The sequence below is a fragment of the Schistocerca cancellata genome, chromosome 10 (genome assembly GCF_023864275.1).
Source record: "Schistocerca cancellata isolate TAMUIC-IGC-003103 chromosome 10, iqSchCanc2.1, whole genome shotgun sequence".
Classification (NCBI taxonomy): Eukaryota; Metazoa; Arthropoda; class Insecta; order Orthoptera; family Acrididae; genus Schistocerca; species Schistocerca cancellata.
In genome coordinates this window covers 163,827,679-163,852,947 of record NC_064635.1, presented here as the reverse complement: position 1 = coordinate 163,852,947, position 25,269 = coordinate 163,827,679, and the positions used below count along the sequence as shown (strand labels likewise).

The window sequence follows — 25,269 nt, the reverse complement described above, 5'->3', positions numbered from 1 at the left end:
CGGCACATCCTTAGAATAGAACAAAAAATTGGTTATGTTAGTAAGATGTACCCTCCACCATGCACTGTACAGTGTACAGTGGCTTGTGGATTATAAATGTAGATTAAGATGTAGAATCGCCTTGCCCATCTCTTTTAAAATGTTGCGGAGCAAATCTATCTGTATTGGAGAGTGGAGGGATTCAAATCCCTGTCTGACCTTTGTGTTTTACATTTTCGTATCTTCTCTAAATCCACACGGAGAAAATGGCACATCTTAATTACTGTCAAAGATGTTCCTTCGTCAAGCAAATCTTACTGAACTGATTTCCTTTCTTAAACCACTTAATAGAAATTTTGCGTCTGCAAACGTGTGTTTTCCATTCTCTAGAACTGTGAATAATAATGATTGTAGTAGCTTGTGGCTCAAAGACTGAGTACTAGCCTTTCAATTAAACACCACTTCAGTGGCTTGCCTTTCCCTAACCTACCCCATTATCCAATTTGAAAAAGGGAACCTGCGGGTTGAAATGAATTACTAACCACTTGTCATACCTGCTGACTCCTCACATCTGTGGGGTAAAGATTAGATTAAAGGCAGAGTGAAGATTTCTGTGCCCAACTGGGATTTCATCACGAGACCTTTTGGTTTCTAAGCACACACTTTACCACTGAACAACCAGTCCTGATTGGAAGCATGAAAGAAGTTGCCCAATTTGTCGGTGTACCAGTGAAGGCTGTCTAACATGTCTACAAGTAACAACGCACCACCTGCAGCCCTGTAACAAGATGTAAGAACAATAGGTGTAAAAACATCCTAACCAACAGGGACCTGAGCCTAGTACCGTGGCTTGTCAATGACAATCAGTTTCAAATGCAACAGGAATTTATATTATCAGTGAATTCAGGTCTATCTCAGTTTCAAGGGGACACTGCAAAGTAAAATCATTGCAATCGGCATTTGGAGAAAGATATCTCACAAAAGACTGCCATTCACAGCATCACGAACAGTTGCATGTTGTCACTGGACCAAACAACAGAGAAACTGCACTGTGGCCCACTACCTTAGTGTTTTCAAATGATGCAAAGCATTGAGTACACCAATGGCCCAATGAGGCATTGACCTGCACTGTGTGTCCAGACCAGAGTTGGTTCTGTGATATTTGGAGGCCTTTTATCGTTTCATCACTCTGGTCCACTCATTCAGATTTCTGGATGTTTATATCCTCGGCAACCTTCCTTTATACCTGCACGATATGCTGTTGACACTCCCATCTTCCAAGATGACAACAGCAAATGTCACAGGACTCCCTGAATACGTTCCTCATTTGGTGAACACTAACTCATCTTATCATATCTTAACTGGTCTGTTCTTAATCCCATACAAAATTGCTGGAACCATTTGGTACAGTAGGTGAAGTGTAACAATGAACTCCAGCAGTATGGTAGCTTCAAGGGGTTTAATCATTGTGTCAGGATCAGGATGGTCCCAAGTGTTGTGGACCTCATTACAGGCTATGATATTGCTGCTGTATGGAAGACTGAACCAGTTCCTCATTGCGGAATCATACAGGCAGTGAGAATAATAACAACTTTATTTAGCAGAAACCATCAAGTAGCCAAAGGCGTCATCTGGACGGCAGCTGAGCCGTGTCAGCACAACAACAGTGTCACGCTGGCTGTGCACCGATTTCAGCAGTCAGAGTCACTTGGGTCTGTGGTCTTGTGGCCAAAGCTGCACCAGCAGCTTACCCACAATCTATGGCGCAGAAGTGTTGACCACCAACAACAAGTGACAGTAGTTCAGAAACGAAGCACCCTCAAGTGCAGTTATTGAACACAGAACCTCTGGATGGCGTCCCTGAGTCGGCTGACGTTAGCCAGCAGTGGGCTGCCAGATGGTAGAACAACCCATTCTGTTCCCGGTAGCATCAGGAGTAGGCGCAGCCTATAGGCCTGTAGCTAGTACAGGTAACATGCAGTAGTAGTTGAGACTGGACGGCCTTCATCGGATGGAGTGATGATGAGGAGGTCTCCTCAGGCTAGGATGCAATTGACAAAAAATACTGCATGACTGGAGTGGATGGTGTTCATGGCTGCTTATCATGGTGCTTTTGTGATGGGACATCACTTTTGATCGTGCAGACTATGGAAATGACATAGTGCCAGGACCAAGCACGGTGTAATCTGTGTCACCACTGCGGCAGCCTGGCCCTCTTACCACACTGTGTCAACAATGTTACAACCTGGCAGCAGCAGCAGGACTGGGTATCTGGTACTGGCAAAATTCAGTGACCAGACACAGATTTTCATCATGTCAGCTCAGCGTCCTTCCAGCTTTTGGCAGCAGAATGCCACACCTTATACACACAAGTTTGAGGAGGTAGTTGTATAACACCAGTGGCTTTGTCCCCTATAAAACTGTGACTTCTTCTTTGAATGGGATTATTATCAATTCTAGAATCTGTGTTACACATTATTAGTGTGATGTGCCCTGGCACTGACTTCCTTTTCTCCAGTATGCTATGATACACCTCAGTTGCGACCGAGAATCGTCAGTCTGAAAGTGAAAACGGCAGTTTGGTTTCTGGTCCTTTTGTTCCATTCTTAACAGCTTAACTGATTTCATTAAGTTAGACATATCACACCACATTAAGACCATAGGGCAAGATTAGTGGTGCATTGTCAGAAGAGAGTACATGATCTGGGTTTTGTGCAGAGATGGCTCTTCTATGTGCAGCTGACAAGGCACAACAATTAGAAATGTACTGCAAAGTTGATGTACACAGGGCAGTACAGTTCTTATGAGTGACACCTCTAAATTGCACACAGATTCATCATGAAGTTCTAGTGGTACGTGGACTAAAAGTAATGTTGTGTCCTGCATAGTGAAATGATGCCAACAATTTGACCAAGGTTGTATAGATGCAGATGATGATGATCTGAAAGTCCAGATCTTACATCAAGCTACTTCCATCTTTTCAGCAGAAAGCATGTCTTGGGGGGGAACGGGGGATGGTGGTATCACAACGATGAGGTCCTTCTGCATATCGATTCTCCAGCAGCACCATCACCAAGGAATGGATTTCTATAGTGTAAGAACTGAATGACTGGTAGAGCATTCTGACCTTGTTTGAAGAGACTTGGTAACTATGTCAAAAAATAGTGTCATGTATTTGTGTCACTTTGAACTGTTGTACAGCATTTAATAAAGTTACTTGGCTTGCTGTAATATTGTGTAACTTATTGTTTGAAACTCCCTTCTACCACATCAGTGGGGACTGACAACTAGCTGTCTAAAGTGACCCAGTATGGAGACATACAGCTCATGCCTGCTCCAAGTCTCATAAAACTTAAGTGCAGTTGAACTTGAAGTAGGGGTGCCAGGCCAATGGGTCAGTAGGACCTATACATCAGAATGCCACAGATGCTCCCCTGCATAACGAGTTTGAGCTGCCCATTGGAGCATGTAGGACCAGTGTTATGCTCAGCCTCCATGCCTAGGGTGGCAAGCCATCATCGTGCATCTAGTGTCTTGCGTGTAGGTTCTCGCCTGACCCTCATTTACCAGCACACTGTCATATTCACAATCAAGTCTTGCAACTGCCTTTTCTAAACTGGCTGTGTGCTACAAAGTGACTTGGGATCTGGGTGAAACAAGATAAAACGAGACCAGAGGCCTGTCGTTAATCAATGACTGATAAGTTAGATAGATGTCTATGCTAGTAAAGCTGTTATCTTTGATCTTTATGAGGCTTGAATACCATCAGACACTGCAGTTTGCATCTGAAAGGTTTATCTCGCTCACATGACAGGGCCCTCAGCCTTTTAACATTCTGTGTGACTCACTTTTTTAGTACAATTTGTAAATGTACATACGTTTTCAATGGTCATGGCTGAAGTGTCCTCCTACATCATCTTACAGGAAAAGTAGTCAAAGGAATATCTTCTGCTGGTCACCAAGACTCTGTAATAGAAGTATTGCTCTAAACAGAAACACAGTGTACAGTGCTGCTGAATCAATAACAAACACAATGAAACTGAGCATATCAGTTAACATCAGTTCAGAAGTGGAGAGTGAAACAAATGAAAAGAAAATCCTCCTGGTTGTTATGCCACATCATCGTCCTCTTCGGATTTCCTCTTACACAATGTCTATCTCTCTGCTGAGATCTTCTTTGTGATCTTCTGGTGTGCCTGTTTACCTGAACACTGTTATAGATCAGTGTTGCATTCTATTATATGAAGATGTTTTCCCACACTTCATCAGTAAAATTGTATTACATGGTGAAATCTTTCCAGTTACTCATTCTATAGCTATCTAAACGGGCAGAGCAAGAGAAGGGGAATGTTTACCGAAATATTATAGCTGTGTTGCAGAGTTGGTTTCTGATCATTGTCTGTATTCTTTGCACACAGTGGCTGTGTCTTTATTTCCTTGATGGCTGGAGGGATGACTCTGGAAGCCTACAGCAGTAATCTCTCCTGAAATTTCTTTTGTACATAAAAATCTCAAAATGCTTCTCAAATGTCCTTCTATAAATATTGCATTTTAGGCTGTATACTGCCCACAATTCTCCTAATGTTCATACTTTATTTTGAAGGTGTATGCATTCATTCTCTTTAATACATTCTTTTACTGTCCTTCTAATTTCATCCATACAGGGTGTACAAAAACGAGTGTCAGAAACTGTAAGGATCTATTCTTGACATCAAAACATTACAAAAAGTTCATATGAACATGGGTCTGAAAATCCTTCATTAGAGAGCTATGACAGAAATTACTTTTGTTGACTCACCTTTGTTGTGTAATTTGCCTCAAATGTCCACTTTCACTTACTTATTTGCAGGTGGTCATGTCATTTGTTTTGTTTTGTCTGATTGCCATTTGTTCTGTTTTAGAGAACTTTCATCATAACATTCCACAATGACATATTCAGTGTCTTAAATGATGGATTTGTTCTATGTATATGGCCTAGCAGATGAGACAGCAGATGCAGCACAGCAATTTTATGTGAACATTATCCTGGAAGGCAGTTGGCTTGTGCAAGAACACTAATATTTGCGAGAGACAGCCTCATTTGAGAAGAGAGTTGAAGATGGTGGGAGACCACGTGACGTACGAGTGCCTGAGCCTGAAGAATATGTTCTTTGTGCTGTGGATGAAACTCCGCCAACCAGTGCTAGGAGAACTGTGAGAAGGAAAAAGGAAAGGTGTTAAAGTATTCCCTTCAAAGGGTGCAAGGATTAAATGAGGTAGGTTTTTTTTTAGCAACATATTCCCTTCGAAGCATGCAAGGATTAAATGAGACAGGTTTTTTTAGCAAAGAATGACTCTACAACAGAATAAATGATTATTAGACAAGGCAAAACAAATGCCATGACCAAGTGTAAACAAGAAAGTGAGTAGAAAATCACATTTCATATAAATTACACATCTGGAATTCACTATAGGGAATTCCTATCATATCTCTTTAATGAAGGATTTTTAGAACCATGTTCACGTGAGCTTTTTGTAATATTTTAATGTCAATAATAAATCCCTCAAGTTTCTGACACATGTTTTTGTACAGCCTTTATGCACTTTGTCACAGCCACACATGTACATGTACCCCTACAGTGAGGAGTTGATCAGGTGCATACATTTTGCAACTGGAAAAGTCTTTTATTTTCTTCTGACTGAAAAATGTGGTCTTTTTGACAGTGGCCCACAAATAATAGTAGCCGGAAAAAGTTCATCCAGTAAACCCATTTCATAAGAAGTGCAGGCATGCGACACTAATCTCTAAAAGTGTTCAGCTGACTGGTAACACAAAAAAAAATTGTACAGTGGCGGGAAGGAGTGCCATGAGCAACATCCAACATACTAAAAATGTTGACTGGGAGGGCGTGAGCGTCTGGGTGGAGGGGGGTGAGTGATTTAAAAATATCATCTTTAGTTTGTATTGAATAACTCTATAACTGTACCAGCTATCAAAAATATTTCCCTGTACAAAATTGAACTGTATTACATTTCCAACAAAAAAGATACTATTCAGCTTTTTTCTAGTCTTGATATTTTCTGTGTTCCAAGGGATATAATAATTGCAGATTATTAAAAATAATGTTTTACTTGTATTAAAAGAATGTTTATTGTTAAATTAAGTGAGTTAAGAACAAATATTAACTGTGGTGTACCACAGCTAAGACCAACAGAAATGTAATAAGGGATAAATTCTGTTCTGTTGGTGTAAGAGGGTGGAGTGGGGGGTAGGTAGATGTGTGGGGGAAGGGAGGTTGCTGGATTGTGCACTTCCCTCCTTCATATGTCTACAAACTGAAGAGCAAGCAGGTGATTTCCATTCTCTTTATCCCACTACATCAAAAGAATTAACTACAAGATGTTTCCACAAACCTGTGCTGAATCTTCCACAGCTTTCTTTACAAATTACTGTGATGCAGTGCACAGACATCTCAGGGGATGTTTATTTTTCACAAAGTGCTTTAGCACTCCATGGAATACAAATAACAGCTACTAATAATAGTAATGCAAGGAATCCATGTAGACAGATTCTATGTAAATCTCTGTACATTGTTCTACACTGCTAGAGGGGAAATTGATTCTTAGTCATCCTTTACAGGTGCTGTAGCATTCTTCAGGGACAGGCAACTATCCTTACCATGAATCCTGCTCCTTTGTCAGTTTACTGATAGGCTATGCATACTCAATATTTCCTATCCTGTTTTCTTTTATGAGTAGAGAAAATAACTTCACTGAACTCATGTTTATCTTGTGGAGCTATTTTCAATTTATTAAATGGGTACTTATTTGCAGATGTTAAGTGAACTATTATCTAAAAATGTTGAACAGCTCTAACAGTTAACTATCTACCACATTCAAGTGCCTATCCCAATAATAACATGCTGTTAGTATGTAGTCTGCAAAATGGATTTTATTGTCTCCACCATCACTGGTTGGAATATTTTTCATAGCATGGAGAGTATCAAATGCATCACCAAGCTTTATCTTGGTGATGCATCAGATGCAATATCAGAAGAGGTCCAGAGATTTAAACTCTCTCTCTCTCCGACACAAGTAGGCAGTAGCTGTTATAGAATTTCAAATATTTCAGTATAAATCAAACAGTGCTTACAGCACATTAGTATTCTAGACTTGAACATGATTGGTCCCATTCCATCAGAAATTTTGAAACCCACCTTGCGAGACATACTGTGGATGTGGGTAAGTGGTTCCACTCAATGTAACCAACTCTACAATTTCCAGTTATTCCTGAATGGAAGAGATTTACACAATTAATGGTAAGAGAGGAGCAGCAACTTTCTGTGCATTCATTAATTCACCACCAAGTGGCTACAACACAGCTACATGGTTTTACAGTACTCTGTCAATGATGGACAGCAGCAACATGCCACATTTACCTCTCCAATTCCTTTTCCTCTTCCACCACTTGAGTTGCTGATGTCACTCTTACCAAGTAATCACATTTGAGTCATTGTTTATAGGAATGCATTTTACATAAGATCTCACTTAGTAATTAAAAGTAAGTACTCAATAAACTGAAAATAACTGTACTACACAAACATGGGCTCAATGAAGGATTTTTTTTTTAAATAAATACTTGTATAGAATATGTCCTTAACTGTTTCTTGAATTAGTATTATTAGTAACTCAGATTTATATTCCATGTAGTGCTAACACCCTTTTTGGATCTGAAAACCCTTGGGCGTGTCAGTGCACTGCATTCCCAGTGATCTATAAAGCAAGCTGTGGAAGGGTAGTATAACTTTGTGACATACATTGTAGTCATTTCTTCTGACATAATAGGGTAGAGAGAAGCAAGAATCACCTGCTTGCACTTCAGCTTGCACCTGTATGTAGGCAGGGAGTGTATGACCACAATCTGGCAACCTACCTTCTATCCGCTTTTACCCTCAACCCCTCTCAACCCTGTTATACCTCCAGAATACAATGTATCCCTTTTATGGTCCTACTGCACTTACATGTGGTATACACATATAACATTAGTTCTTAACCCACTTCATTTAACAATAAACATTAATTTTATACCATTAAAATTATTTTTAATAATCTGCATATCCTGCAACGTAGAAACTGTCGGTTCTAGAGAAAAGCTGAATAGCACCTTCTTTTTGTAGGAAATACAATGTGATTTAATTTTGTACTGGGAAACATTTTTACTAGATGGTGCTGTTTTTGAGTATTCAAGAAAAACAAGGAAAAGCTACCTTTAAATGGCCCCTGCTGCCCACCCCCACGCTCAAACCAAATTGGTCAGGATTTTTGGTATATTGCCCACACAGCTCCTCCTACCACTGCACAAAAATTTGTAACTACATGAATTTTGCCACTATTCAATCTTTCTCGGTCTTTGTTGACTGGGTTATATGGCAACACCTCATTTTGTCATTGTTCTAGACAATTAGTTTTCACCTGCAGTTGTTTGGGCTTCACAGTTGAAGACTGGCAATAGTGCTGCCACCTGTCAGAGATCTTCTTTTCCCAATTGTACTGTAGGATATTTTGCCTTCATTGACAACTACCACAAAAGTTTGCAGTCTTAAATAAAGCAACTATATATTTATTCAAGTTCAGCTTTGCTAACAGTACACAAAAAAACTCTTTTAATGTGATAAAGCAAATTACTTGGGTGCCTCTTTTTTCCTCACAATAGGCGGTGGACTTGCCTCCTTTCCCCTAACCTTGTACACTGAAACAACCAATATTCATGTGAAAAATCACTTTTTTCCCATAAAGCATCTGTGGACTATAATACACAAAATTTAAGCTACATGAATAAAGCATAAAATCACTTTTTACTTAGAAGTGGATTTAACCCCTTTTCTGTGGTGGTCTTCATTTAAGGACAGACAGGGAGGTTACAGTGCTATGTAAATAAGATACATGGATAACCTCAAAGAAATACATAAACTGAATAAAGTCACCAGATACAGGTAAAAGAAACTCACTTGATCAGTTAATGAGGTAACACTGTGGAAAAGTTTGCTTAAACGATTCCTCTCTCATAGCATGCTGCACCAACAGTCACTGTTCAATCAACAGGAGAAAAATGACACACACAAAATGTTAAAATACACAAGAGAATAATAGTGAGCATGAGAGGGATAATACAATCGCAGTCTTACCTCAGTAGCGGCATTGATGATCTCATGGTTAGGACTCTGACATACTTTAGAAATGTTATCATAACAACTATTGATTGATTTGTTGTGAGTAGTGAGCAACAAGATGCTTTAATGGTGTCCTCATTGAAAATTGGCGAACTTCCCTAAATTTCTGAGCCTCTGAGAACTTACAAAAATGTCTAATTCATGGCACCTAAATTGTCAGCCCATGTGTAGTCTACCTATCACAAAAAACAACCTTATCTTCTCTAGTAATGACCAAAAAGGGAGGCCCATGGCACACCTTGAGTGCTACTTAAAGCCTCTGCTTCCAGCAAAACCAGTTGACAGGGCAAAGTTTCACTCCTTTTTCACGAATATTGTAATTGTACGTTTTGCAGGAGCGCTCTTGAATGTTAAGTTGCCACTGGTTTCTGAGGGGCAACTTCACCTTGCTGGGGTAGCTCTGTGTGTGAAACTGATGAAGTTTATACAAAGATATTGCTATCTAGGTGATAATTCGGAAAGTTTTAATGCAACTTGGTACTGATTATAAAAATAAGGGAAGATAACTCTGCACCTGTGTATCAGCATTATCTATGTCCGCCTGCTTAGCTGGGTGGTAACTTGATTGCCTCCCATGCATGTGGACCCAGGTTCAATTCCTGATTGGGTTGAGGATTTTCTCCACTCATGGACTGGGTGTTGTGCTGTCGTCATCATCATTTCATCCTCATCACCAGCGCACAAGTTGCCCAGTGTGGCATCAAATGAAATAAGACTTGCACTCGGTGGCTGAACTTCCCCAAACAGGGGTCTCCCTGCCAACAATGCCATATGCTCATTTGCATTTAGCATTATCTATTTATCATCCCTCGACTGACCTCATATCCCAAATAATATTGCACAAATTTCGATACTTATTAATTATTTAAGTTTCTGGATGAATGTTTTGCTTCCTCTGCTTCATATTCTGTGATATATGTAATCATAATTTTTTTTGTTTTATCGTCATCCATTGAGGGTGTGATATCATACATCCTTATAAGCAATTAGTGTAAGGGTGTTGTAATCCATGTGAAACTGACAAATCCTGAAACCACTGGTAGTGCAGACTCAGATAAAAATATTTTTTTTAACTGAACAGCCTCTGTATAAATCGTGTTGTCCTCCTTGAAACATACCTATATACTGGTATATTTACAGTTGCAGATAAAATGACAGCTGGTAAATTGTGTGTATCCCCACATTTTCTGGAAGTCACTCTTGGCTACAACAGTTGCCAGTCTCACGTACATAAGTCCCCAGCTTCTCACTTATAAATGTTTACTTGCACAGGACATCACAGAACAGAAAGGCAAAACATTCCACAACACATTTCAAATGATAACATTTGCTTAGCAGAGTCCCAAGTGACTGCAAAAAAGCACAGGCAACTGTCATATATAAGAAGGTTAAAAGAATAGAATAAAAAATTGCAGACCAATGTCCTTGATGTCAGTTTACTACAGAAAAGCTTCTATCCACAAATCTACACACATTTAGAAAGCATTGCTCATGTGAACTTCACCTTACCCTTTTCTTGCATAAAGTCCTATGAACCAGGCTGAAGGGCAAAGGCAGATTTGATAAAGTGGCTCAGGTATGTCAATGGCTCAAAGACTTTTTTGAGTAATAAAACCCAATATTATAACTTATTTCAACACTCACACTTGTGATCACATTTAAGTTGTTTATTTTTATTTTCAGATGACCTATTTCTATCTTCTAAGAAATCATCCTCAGATCTTACATTCCACAATGACTGTAGGAACTGTTGGTGTGGAGCAAGCCCACCTGTTCAGGTGTACTCTCCATGCCAGCACAGATGGATCCACTCCATGCCTTACCTGAGCAGCTGTATTGATGATCTCACGGTTTGGTTTCATGTCATACATATTACTTGCTCAACTTTCTGCCTTCGCTGCAACCCTCTGTCACTAAACAGTTCTGAATTGTAGCATGTAATGCAACAGTGCTTAATGTAATTGTGTTGGTGGGTGACAAACCTATACCTGAGTTTTGAATTTGAAGAGTTTGTCTATTCATGGAGCTCCTTCTCCTTCAGCATGACAATACGAGAAAACAGATAAGCACTATGACACATGCAACAATGTGATGCCTCGTGTTCACTGTCATTGATCATCCTCCGTACAGTCCCATCTCGGCCCCATACAGTTTTCATGTTTCCGAAACTTAAAGAACACATTTGAGGACTTCACTTTGATAACGATGAAGCAGTGCAGGCAGAGTTGATGTTGTGGCTCCATCAACAAAGTGCAACATCCTACAATGATGGTATCAACAAATTCATCTCTTGCTGGGAGAAATTTGTTGATCACCAAGGTGAGTATGATGAGAAGTAAATTTGGAGACATGAAGAACAAATATGTATAATGTTAATAAAGTGTGTTTTATTTAGAAAGCCTTAAGCTCTTTCACTTAAGAAATTTTGAAGAATTATTTTTCATCATGCCCTTCTATTTTGGGTAACTTCAATCAGATGTAGTGGTATTCCTCTTTTTTCCATAATGTCAATAGTTTTCCTGTGTAAATATTATTAAAATCTTTGCTGTAGTCTATAAAGACTATGTAGATTTCTACATTGTATTCTCTACTTTTTTGTGTCACTTGTTTTAATGCAAAAATGTTATCTGAGCACTATCTTCTTTTTGGAAACCTGTGTGTTCTTTGAGTAATATGCTGTCTTCAACGGTTCTCATCGGATTTACTGTTACCTTTGCATATACTTTGTATGCTGTATTTAAGAGACTGTAACTTCCACAGTCTGTTCTCGATCCTCCTTTAAAAAATGCTTCCTTTCATTCCATCGGTCAATATAATTTCTTTTTAGTCTATTGTAGTGCTTTATAATTCAAATACCCAATAGTGCCAGTAACAGTGCTTTTGGACAGTCCTAAACTCAACAACAGTAAGGACCCTCTGTGCGCAGCTGTTCCAAGTGCAAGACTTCATGATGCTGTCCGAGTCGATGGTGCAGATGATCATGTGCCGCAACCTGGAGATCCCCGAGGTGCGCAAGTTCGAGGCGATGCTGGGCTGGGCGCGCAACAAGATCCGCACCAAGACCTCCTCCAAGATGGATGCCAAGCTCGAGTTCAAGTGCATCATGGAGCGCCTCGCTAGGGACCTCAAGCTGTACCGCATCTCTCCGCAGGAGCTCATCAAGGTCAGGACAGCTGCCTTCACTAGCCTGCCTCACGCACTGCCAGTGGATGTCCGTCAGAGGGCACACGTATTAAACAAGTATTTTTCTTATTCCAAATAATCCTTCCGGAGGGTGCGATAAATAGCCACTGTTTCTGCTTCTTTATTTGCAACTGCAGTTTCCTTTGGGCCCACACTGCTTTCGTTCTTTGAGAATGTTGCTGCTTCTCTTTCTGCATCTACATTCTTCCAGTTTTTGATTTTTTTCCTCCCCTGAATATCTGTTTTGTTTCTTATTGTGTCCGTGTTGACTCCCACATTTTCAACATCACTTCCTACTCCTCCGAGTCATGTTAATTTGGATTTGTAATTGCTTAGTAAGCAAAAGATTTGTCTAGTTATACTGTAATTTTTTATCCAGACTATGCATCCGTAGAATTTTAATTTTATTTTTCTCGTTATGTCTGTTAGCTTTTCTACTTTCAGGTAAAGCTCTGTATTAGGCCTTAATAAGTATTCTGATTCACTGCTGTTTTTGGGTCCTAGCATTTTTCTTAGCATTAAGAGTTTTCACTTCATACAGTATTTCTGGTCTGATCACAAATTCATAATATTTCAATTTCCTATTACACAGTAAATATTGTTAGTATGTATTTTTCTTGTTATTTGAAACATTGATACTTGTACACCTCAAGCTGCAAAATAAAGACTGTACAAGATTGCTACCTAGTGATAACAACCAGTGGGGGAAGGATATTAATGCATGACGAAAACTGCATAATGGCTTTCATTTAACAGATCGTTCTGCCCAGCAAGGCGATCAAGAATGAGCGCATCCTGGAGACACTGATGTTCCAGGCGAACTCTGGAATGTACCGTATCCAGGACTCTTACCTGGAAGCGTGCCAGCAGCGGCTGCTGCAGAAGCAGGACTCGCGCTTCAGCGAGTGGGAGTCGTTCGACTACGGGCTCTAAGCCGGCTGGCCACGACCACCAGGTACTACGTCCACATCACACCTTCACACCTTACACCTCTGGTCAACAATAAAGCTAATGTCTCTCTCTCTCTCTCTCTTTCTCTCTCTCTCTCTCTCTCTCTCTCTCTGTGTGTGTGTGTGTGTGTGTGTGTGTGTGTGTGTGTGTGTGTGTGTGTGTTTTGATGGTTGGGTGGCCAGAAAGCTGTGTGCAAGCATGTGTGTGTTGGAGTTGTATTGAAAAAAAAGAGAGTTCTTACTGGTTCAACATACACTATGTGATCAAAAGTATATGGACACCCCAAAACCATACATTCTTCATATTAGGTGCATTGTGCTGCCACCTGTTGCCAGGTACTCCATATCAGCGACCTCAGTGGTCATTAGACAACGTGAGAGAGCAGAATGGGGCAATCTGCGGAACTCACGGACTTCAATCGTGGCCAGGTGATTGGGCGTCACTTGTGTCATACGTCTGTATGAGTGATTTCCACACTCCGTAACATCCCTAGGCCCACTGTTTCCAATGTGATAGTGAAGTGGAAATGTGAAGGGACATGTACAGCACAAAAGCGTACAGACTGACCTTGTCTCTTGACTGACAGAGACCGCGTCGTGATGTGTAATAGGCAGACATCTATCCAGACTACCACACAAGAATTCCAAACTGCATCAGGATCCACTACAAGTACTATGACAGTTAGGCAGGAGGTGAGAAAACTGGGATTTCATGGTCAAGTGGCTGCTCATAAGCCACACATCATGCAGGTAAATGCCGAACGACACCTCACTTGGTGTAAGGAGCATAAACATTGAATAATTGAACAGTGGAAAAACATTGTGTGGAGTGAGGAATCATTGTACACAATGTGGCGATCCGATGGCAGGGTGTGGGTATGGCTTTGTCTGGTGAATGTCATCTGCCAGCATGTGTACTGCCAACAGTAAAAATCGGAGTTGGTGGTGTTATGGTGTGGTCATGAAGGGGGCTTGCACCTCTTGTTGTTTTGTGTGGCACTATCACAGCACAGGCCAACATTGATGTTTTAAGCACCTTCTTGCTTCCCACTGTTGAAGAGCAATTTGGGGATGGCGATTGCATCTTTCAACACGATCGAGCACCTGTTCATAATGCACAGCCTGTGGTGGAGTGGTTGCACAACAATAACATCCCTGTAATAGACTGGCCTGCACAGAGTCCTGACCTGAATCCTATAGAACACCTTTGGAATGTTTTGGAACACCAACTTCGTGCCAAGCTTCACCAACTGACATTGATATCTCTCCTCAGTTCAGCACTCCATGAAGAATGGGCTGCCATTCCCCAAGAAACCTTCCAGCATCTGACTGAACGTATGCCTGTGAGAGTGGAAGCTATCATCAAGACTAAGGGTGGGCCAACATCATACTGAATTCCAACATTACCGATGGAGGGCACCATGAACTTATAAGTCATTTTCAGGCAGGTGTCTGGATACTTTTGATCACATAGTGTAGCCCTCCGTGATTTCCTATATCAAGTCAATCTCTTCATCTCACAGTAACACCAATGAGCATATTACTATTTCTTTGATGTACACTCTCTGATCAAAGGCATCTGGACAACTATTAGTGGATGTCAATATGGCAAGTCACCACCCTTCACCTTTATGAAGGCTTGAACCCTGCTGGGGACACTTTCAGTGAGACGTCTCAATATCTGTGGAGGAATGGCAGACCATTCTTCTTCAAGAGCTGAAACCAGAGAAGAAGGTAGCGATGTTGGATGCTAGAGTATGTTGCAAAGTTGATATTCTAACTCTTTTTGTAGGTGTTCCATTAGGTTTAGGTTGTAACTCTGGGCAAGCCAGTTCATTTCAGGACTGCCACTCTCTTACAGAGGCTGCTTGATGATAGGCTCCCCTGTCATGTTGATACAGTTTATCATCATCTCCAAACTTTTCTCTAGTGTTCACAGTATACAACACTGTAAAATTTGTTCATACCTTTCTGCGTTTAGCGTTTTTTAAGCACACACATTAACCTCCACAAACGCCCCATATCACTACTCGCACTGCTCCATACATCATTGTTGACACTACACATCTTGGCAGATAATGTTCCCTGGCATTCACCAAACTCAAATCCTTCCATTGGATTGCCACAGGGTATAACATGATTCATCACTCAAAATCTCTTGTTTCCAGTCATTCACTTTTCTGTGACGTTGCCCTTTGCATCACCTCAAATGATTTTTTACAGCCACACTGCACAATGGTTGATGGTCCCTGTCCATCAGTTATGAGGTCTGCCAGGTTTCGATTTAGCTGTAGCTGTTCCTTCACGTGTCCACTTCACAACCACATCACCAGCAGTTAACCTGGGCAGCCTTAGAAGGGCTGAAATGTCTCTGATGCTGATGGTTGTATTAATCAGGTGACATCCAGTGACTAGTCCACATTCAAAGTCACTGAACTACTCTGAATGGTCCGTTGTGCAACTACTCCTTGTCTTCTGACAATACAATACTCCCCAGCTCTTTTAATGCTGACAGGTCCTTCTCCCATGACATCTAGCAGTCAGTTTGTGACAAAGCAAGTTGGGATCTCTTTACTTCCCCTCTTGTTTTGCCATCTGCCTCCTTAAATTCTTTTTTTTTTTTTTTTGACTAATTACCATTAACATACATGAGTATAATCTGAATTTTCATAAAAGAGAAAGGTTGGCCCTCAGTCGTAAGAAATATAGTACCAGAACTAATTCTGTGCTTAGTTTTGTGTATGTACTCAATTTCCTAATTTATTTTGACTGATGATGGTGATGAGGTCCCATACTCCGAGGAGCATAGGGGACAATGCGGGAGACCCGCACCGCCAACTAGGCAAGGTCCTAGCAGAGGTGGTTTGCCACTGCCTTCCTCCGACCATAATGGGGATGAATAATGATGATGAAGATGACACAACAACACCTAGTCATCTTGAGGCAGGGAAAATCCCTGACCCCACCGGGAATCGAACCCGGGATCCCATTGCTATAGGATGAAATCAGTAATTGTTTTGTGACTTAAATGCTATTATTGACTTATAAACAAATATAAATTCTGTACTAATTATAATCATTTGGAAGAACCACCACTAGGATTCTTTAAATATTTATTTGGTTCTATTCAAAAACATATCTTCAAAGCCAGCTCTGACTTAATTCCAAAATAATTACCAGGTTTGTCAAAAGTATTGTTTGTACAACTGTATCTGTTAATTTCATCATTTAAACAAATAATTCGGTCTAACACTTGTAATAGAAGAAACTGTTAAAAAGAAGGAATTTTTCTATATATTCAGTTAATTCAACGAGTTATGTATTAATTGTAATTTCTGTAAATTAAACATCAAACAATGTATAGTTTCAGTACCTGTTATTGTGAGGATATATAATGGCCCAATTTTTGGTCCCGAGACAGTCAGTCCACTGCCGATTTTCAGACGAGGAACCTGTATTGGTTAGGTCAACAACAATGTATCAACATAACCATGAAGTAAGTGTAACACAAACAGGCCATGTGTTAAAATAATGACAGTGTCTGTTCAATAGTGCCACATGTACCATATTATGCTGCAAGAACTGTGTGGTTAGGTTTTTACTGTTCGTAGATGTTCAATGGTGAACTAGCTATTGTAGCAGTGTGCTGACATTTTCCTGCAAACTATTGAAGAGGCTTATCAAAAGTTGACCAACAGTGAACTGGTCATATTAACTGTGTAAATTTGGGGGGATTTGAACAGTGGAAGTAAAGAACTGTGAAATGCAACTGTGCGACTGTTGGCTACATCATTTACAGTTGTCAGTGCTGAACTTCCACTCCCCATTTTTCAGCCAGTATAACAACACATTATGTCAACACCAAAGACTATCAAGAAAAAAATAAAGCAGGTGAACGCCAAAGTTCTGCATTACTTAGGGGGTCCAGCTACTTTTGATCAGGTAGTGTACGAGTGTCATGCAGATGTTAACTTCTCTTTTTTTGAGAAAAGTAAAAAAAGAAACCATATTTATACAAAAAACTTTATTGGCAACCGATACAACATTGGTCAAGCTATTTTTTGACATAATTACCATCAGAACTGAGATGGTTATGATATTGTGGCATCAATTCTTATATTACTGTGTTGTAGATGTGTGCTTCCTGGGAGTGGAGCCACATTGCAAAAGCTGTCACCAGCTCTTCTTCATTGTGAAAATGCTGACCAGAGGACAAGAATTTTTTGAAGTGCAAGAAAAAATTAAACTGCTGCCAGCAAGATAAAGACTATAAGGTGGGTGATCAAACAGCCCCACAGCCTAACTCCATTGTCACAGATAAGCACAACACGTGCACTGTGCATTCCATGCCCCATGTTTTGAATGCCCTGCCACGATTTCTGCTGTGTTTCAAAGTAATGGTCAGCCTTCACTGTTTCAGTTCTGGGCAGGAAGTCAGTGAACAGAATTTCTTTGCAGCCACAGAATGCTAGGCCCATTCTGGGGTGGCAGACTCTTATGGCACAGGAATACAAAAATTGATCCCACCAAATAAGTGTCTCAATTCTGGTAATTATGATGTCAAAAAATAGTTTAAACATTGCTGGATCTATTGCCAATGAAGTCTTTCATGTAATTATGTTCTTTCTTAACAAAACAGGACAACTTAATTGTTGGATGATCCTCATATTTCAGTTTTTGTGTTCCTCTACAACTTTTGCCCTCTATGGTTTCCCCGCAATGCCATGAGTGTCTTTAGACAGGTGCTATCATCCTGTCCTTTCTTCCATGAGGGTGTCTAAAGTAAGTGTGCAGTGCTTTTTTTCATTCATTAAAACAATACTGCAGTATTCAAAATTACATCATTTTTCAACATAGTTTTTCAGTGTTATTGCTCTACCATTGCACAAGCTTTCCAGTTATCTCAGAGAAAAATTTTCTCAGATTAGCAGCAAGCCACATACACTATTTGATCAAAAGTTTCCAGTCACCCCTATGTAATCTGTAACTGGATAGATGTCACGAGAGGCTGACCTACCAGTATATAAGGAGGTGGGGAGTACTGGGTTGTCAACAGAGAAGTAGTAACAGCAGAAATGAAATGAGCATATGGCATCGTTGGCTGGGAGGCACCATCCGAGGCAGTTCGGCCGCCGAGTGCAAGTCTTATTTCGGTCTTGCCACACTGGGTGACTTGCATCCCGGTGACGAGGATGAAATGATGATGAGGACAACGCAACACCCAGTCCCCGAGCAGAGTAAATCTCCAACCCACTCAGGAGCAAACCCGGGCCTCCTTGCATGAAAGACAGGCATGTTACCACCCAGCTAAGAAGGCAGACAGTAACAGCAGAATAAGTTGTCACTTTGAATGTGATTTTCAAATTACCCAATCAGTGACACAAATCTGAAGGCTGTAAATTCAACTAAATACTTACAGATTACAATTTCAAATAACCTAAATTGGAATGATCACATAGATAATGTTGTGGGCAGAGCAAACCAAAGACTGCCATTCATTGGCAGAACACTTAGAAGGCGCAACATGTTTACTGAAGAGACTGCTTACATCATGCTTGTCTGCCCTATTCTGGAGTATTGCTGTGCAGTGAGGAATCCGCATCAGGTGGGACTTACGGATGACATTGAAAAAGTCCAAAGCAGGGCAGCTCATTTTGTATTATCACGAAATAGGGGAGATCGTGCCACAGACGTGATACATGAATAAGACTGGCAATCATTAAAACAAAGACATTTTTCGTTGCAACAGGGTCTTCTCATGAAATTTCAATTACCAGTTTTCTCCTCCTATTGTGAAAACATTCAGTTGGTACCCACCTACATAGGGAGAAATGATCATCATGATAAAATAAGAGAAATCAGGGCTCAGACAGGAAAATACAAGTGCTCATTTTTCCTGCGCGCCGTTCGAGAGTGGAACACTAGAGAGAGACAGCTTGAAGGCGGTTCATTGAACCCTCTGCCAGGCATTTTATTGTGAACTGCAGAGTAATCACATAGATGTAGATGTAGAGGCATTGGTCATCATCCAAGTATGAGATCCATCAAGAACATTTCAACCCTTCTGAAGCTGTTCGTGATGCGACTGCAAAATGGAAATACGAAACAACAACCATAGCTAAACCAAGACCTTGCATACCTCATGTAGTGCTGAGTAGGTACTGTTGGACGTTGTGGAGGGTGGTTGTGAAAGCAAAGTCTGTGATGCAAAACTTTCTTGAAACTGATGCAAAACAGGCTTTGTAGCAGATCAAAAGAGTAACAATCAGAAAAGAGTTCAAACTCCAGAAAACATACATGTATGCAAAATGCAAATATTTTCTAGTAGTTTTGTTTTGTCTACCTTTCACTTTCCTTATCATGCCCCATAGCCACATTATCGCCAGCTGACATTCAGTCTTAAAATGGGTAGTGGTCGTTATGTTTTGGCTCGTCAGTGTCTGCAGACATGGGTACACATACATATTTCTGTTGGTTATACCTGCCATATAGTTCTATAAGGTAGTAGATGCTTAAAACAAATTGGCTTAATGACCTAAAAGTAATTCATCGAGTCTCTTAACTGCAAAGACCCCCTCACTTGAAGATGAAATTAGGATGCAGTCATTTCTGTGTTGCATCTCCATATCATCCCTCCTGCTTATCTGAAAAACTGATTCAGACTCCCATCATGATGAGTGAGATTTTGCACTCAGGAAAATGGTGAGGCATAAGTAATATACACCAGCAATTACCTTTTTCTATTAACACCTACTATGTGTCCTCTATAGTGCATTTAAAACAAGTTATGACTTTTGACAGTTCAGTACGCAGCAAGTGTAGGGAAGCATAGTTGCCAGCATGTGCTGGGCACAGCAGCAGGTGATCGCAATATAATGCCAGGCCTGCTCAGCCTGGCTCTTCACTGCCTGAAGAGCAAGTCAGCCAATCAATGATTTTTCTCAAATGAATTTAAGGAAACTACTTGCTAATAAACCCTCATTCTCACACATCTTATAGTTTAAGTCGTCAGCTTCATGCTGATCCGCCTATGGTCATAGTTATTGTGATATTTCGATAGTAGGTAAACTGCTGCAAGAAATTCTTAGTTTGCAGTGAAAAATAGGTATCATTATGAATTTGTGTTTGGTGCACATTAGGTTACATGTTGCTCCGTGTTAAGTGTAGATAATATATCGAATTATTCTTTTAACTTCTAAGGATATCACTGTTTCCAGTCTCGAGAAAATAGACTGTATGTAAAGCACTCTGCCATGAGCTTGTGAGTCAGTGGAAACTAGAATGAAATATTCATAAATTTCTCATAACTCATAAATGTTTTCAGATATTGAAACACAAGTTTGGCAAATGACAGTGTGCAAAGACAAGAGAGTTTTGCCATATGATTAATATGCAAAATTTTCATATCTACCACGATATTCTAGTGGCTACAGATTTTTTTCAGTGAAATAATATAATTATTGAGGGTCATCAATAGCTGGTGAGATGAGAACTGCCATGAGTTTTGTAACAATATAAGTGAGGAATTACAAGTTTAATTTTATACTGACTGTGGACTGTTTCATAAACTATTGACCTGACTTGCACTCAGTTTTTAGTTTAATATTCCACTATTTCAGGATTCTGTTGCAATTTCAACTGAATGAGAACATTAGTGAGATGAAAATTACTAAACTCTGCTGTGTTTTGGCAAAAAAGAAACATTAACATGGCAACAAGAGAAGTTACATATTCCTCTAACGTTGTCACACTCCTTCTTGAATCAGTGTCTCCTTAACAACCATCTTGCTATGGCTGACAACTCAAGATCAGTCCTGTCACATTGCCAGAGGAAGCCTGATTAAACTATTTCCTTTACCATTAGCCAGTTTGTTGACCTAGTACCATGAAGTTTTGTGTTGTACAGGATTACAAGTTCCATTAACTTCGCCTTATCTCATGGAACATTTTTTTGTACCTAGAGAAAAATATCTGCTTTCCTCCAATGCACTGTTGAAGCTTTATGCATCACAACAGAGTGATATGACTTTTCTTCTGTACTATTGGTGAATTGTGAGGAATGTTTTGCAGCAGAACATTATCTTCCCAGCTGGTGCAAGTGTTTGTCAATGACACTTTTATTGTAAATCTCATATTTAGATGTACTGCACTGTTAATGCAACGCCAACACAAAACACTTGTTCACAATACCTGATGACTATAGAACACTTCAATGCCAGAAAATACTACACTACTGGCCATTAAAATTGCTACACCATGAATATGACGTGCTACAGATGTGAAATTTAACTGACAGGAGGAAGATGCTGTGATATGCAAATGATTAGCTTTTCAGAGCATTCACACAAGGTTGGCGCCAGTGGCGACACCTACAATGTGCTGACACAAGGAAAGTTTCCAACCGATTTCTAATACACAAACAGCAGTTGACCGGCGTTGCCTGGTGAAATGTTGTGACGCCTCGTGTAAGGAGGAGAAATGCGTACCATCACATTTCCGACTTTGATAAAGGTCGGATTGTAGCCTATCGTGATTGTGGTTTATCGTATTGTGACATTGTGGAGCCACGTCTCGATCCCTGAGTCAACAGATGGGGACATTTGAAAGACGACAATCATCTGCACAAACAGTTCGATGACGTTTGCAGCAGTATTGAATATCGGCTCAGAGACCGTGGCTGCGGTTACCCTTGATGCTGCATCACAGACAGGAGCACGTGCGATGGTGTACTCAACGATGAACCTGGGTGCACAAATGACAAAACGTCATTTTTTCAGATGAATCCAGGTTCTGTTTACAGTATCATGATGGTCGTATCTGTGTTTGGCGACATCGCAGTGAACGCACTCTGGAAGCGTGTATTCATCATCACCACACTGGCGTGTCAACCAGCATGATGGTATGGGGTGCCATTGGTTACACGTCTCGGTCACCTCTCGTTCACATTGTTGGCACTTTGAACAGTGGACGTTACATTTCACATGTGTTACAACCCATGGCTATACCCTTCATTCGATCCCTGCGAAACCCTACATTTCAGCAGGTTAATGCACGACCACATGTTGCAGGTCCTGTATGGGCCTTTCTCGATACAGAAAATGTTCGAATGCTGCCCTGGCCAGCACACTCTCCAGATCTCTCACCAATTGAAAACGTCTGGTCAATGGTGGCCGAGTAACTGGCTCGACACAATACGCCAGTCACTACTCTTTATGAACTGTGGTATTTTGTTGAAGCTGCATGGGCATCTGTGTATCAAGGCCGTTATTACGGCCAGGCTTGGTTGTTCGGGGTACCGATTTCTCAGGATCTCTGCACCCAAATTGCGTGAAAATGTAATCACGTGTCAGTTCTAGTATAATATATTTGTCCAATGATTACCCGTTTATCATCTGCATTTCTTCTTGGTGTAGAAGTTCTAATGGTCAGTAGTGTACTTTGCGAGAGCTGATGAACGTTGATGCATCTAATGCATGACACTACATGGTACTGTGTATTCATGATGTGGAAACAGGGGCGTTTTACCATCCAAACCACTTGCGGCACGGTAGGGAAACCCGGCTTGCTATTGGTGTTACCTGGGCAATGGCGTCAGGTCCCCCTCTGGTCAGCCAAAGATCGAAAGTAGCAGCTAATTTGAAATGCGCTATAACTAAAACTTACCTTTGTATTATTCAGTGTTTAAGAGAGACACTTCAAATGCCTTTTGTAATTAAATGCATTGTATTAACTTATTGTATTTGCGTCCGGGAAATGTATGAATTTACAAAAGATATCTTTTTCAGCTTATGAGTGTAGAAATAAGTAAATGGAAAAAGATGTCCTTCAGATGCACTGTAATTATCTCTTTCACTGCCTTGGACAAATTATTATACAATTTTAATCCCTGATATAAAACACTCTTGATAATTTTTAATATGTATTTTTTTGTGATAAATATAAGTTGAAACTGGCTCTTGCTCCATGACTGTTTATTGAACTATTTGTAAAACAGATCGGGAGATAAATTTGCTTGGTACGATAAGCATACCTAATTTCTTAAATATTTCCTTCCAGTGAGCCCAACTGCAACTTCTAATTTTTATTCTTACGATGCTTTTTCCACAGTTTTAAGGCTACGTCCATGTTTTATGCATCTGATCCTCAGAAAAGAATCCAATAGAAAAGAGTTAAGTGTATGTAGGAATAATATTTAACCACAACATGCTGGCTGGTAGACACTGATGATAGAACCTGAAGGGCATAAACAAACAGTTTAATTCTGTAGACTATTTGGTATTCTCAGTCAAAGTGAAGAAGAATTACAAAATCTGTTGAATGGAATGAAAATTCTAATGAGTACAGAATATGATTGAAGAGTAAATTGAAGAAAGACAAAAGTAATGAGAAGTAGCAGAAATGAGAACAGCAAGAAACTTAATATCAGAATTGGTGAAGTTAAAGAATTCTGCTACCTAAGCAGTAAAACGGCCCACGACAGATGGGGCAAGGAGAACACCGAAAGCAGACTAGCACTTGGAAAAAGGCACTCCTGGCCATGAAAAGTCTGCTAGTATTAAACATCGGCCTTAATGTAAGGAATAAATTTCTGAAAGTGTAAATTTGGAGCACAACACTGTATGATAGTAAATCACAGATGGTAGGAAAACCTAAAAAGAAAACAGTCTTAGCATTTGAAATGTGACCCTATAGAAAGATTTTGAAAGTTAGATAGACTAATAAGATAAGAAATGGTAACATTGCCACAGAATCAGTGAAGAAAAGACTGTATGTAGAACACTGACAAGAAGAATGGACAGGATGACAGGACATGTGTTAAGATATTAGGGAACAACTCCTGTGGTATTAGAGGGATACACCAAACAAAGAATTGGGGATGTAGGGAGAAAGTGCTATTCTGAGATGAAGAGTCTGGCACAGGGTGGGAATGCTTGACAGGCCACATCAAACTAGTACAAAGACTGATGACGCCCCCCCCCCCCCCTGTAAAAAATAAAAAAATAAAAATAAAAAAATTATTTGACAAAGATGAATGTTATATGTGATTATTTGTCTCATCCTACACAGTTACCAAATCATTCCATTTTATTTGTATGAGGCACATCAGGTTTTGTAATGAACTATAACTGTTTTATAAAATGCACTATTTTAAAGGCATTATCACAGTATAAGTATTATAATGTCATTTTTAGTATGTAAAGTCTTCTTTTAAATTTGCATTTGTCCTGTTCAAACTGTATTGTGTTTCAGGAATTCTATAACAGAAAAATGCCAGCAATCTATGAAAATCTACATCCATACTCTGCAAGCCACCTGACGGTGTGTGGCGGAGGGTACCTTGAGTACCTCTATCAGTTCTCCCTTCTATTCCAGTCTCATATTGTTCGTGGAAAGAAGGATTGTCTGTATGCCTCTGTGTGGGCTCCAATCTCTCTCATTTTATCCTCATGGTCTCTTCGCGAGATATATGTAGGAGGGAGCAATATACTGCTTGACTCCTCAGTGAAGGTATGTTCTCAAAACTTCAACAAAAGCCCGTACCGAGCTACTGAGCGTCTCTCCTGCAGAGTCTTCCACTGGAGTTTACCTATCATCTCCATAACGCTTTCGTGATTACTAAATGATTGTGTAACGAAGCACACTGCTCTCCGTTGGATCTTCTGTATCTCTTCTATAAACCCTATCTGGTACGGATCCCACACTGCTGAGCAGTATTCAAGCAGTGGCCAAACAAGCATACTGTAACCTACTTCCTTTGTTTTTGGATTGCATTTCCTTAAGATTCTTCCTACGAATCTCAGTCTGGCATCTGCTTTAGCGACAATCAACTTTATATGATCATTCCATTTTAAATCACTCCTAATGTGTACTCGCAGATAATTTATAGAATTAACTGCTTCCAGTTGCTGACCTGCTATATTGTAGCTAAATGATATGGGATCTTTCTT

General features: G+C 40.1%; 1 protein-coding gene across 1 annotated transcript in view; it reads left to right on the top strand.

The window, feature by feature from the left end:
• LOC126106219 (uncharacterized) overlaps positions 1 to 13,304 on the top strand; it is a 165,669-nt gene extending 152,365 nt beyond the window's left edge. The window contains exons 7-8 of the mRNA XM_049912449.1: positions 12,115 to 12,351; positions 13,128 to 13,304. Coding sequence (XP_049768406.1) covers positions 12,115 to 12,351; positions 13,128 to 13,304 — 414 coding nt within the window. The remainder of the gene's footprint in view (positions 1 to 12,114; positions 12,352 to 13,127) is intronic.
• The last annotated feature ends 11,965 nt before the right edge of the window (positions 13,305 to 25,269 follow it).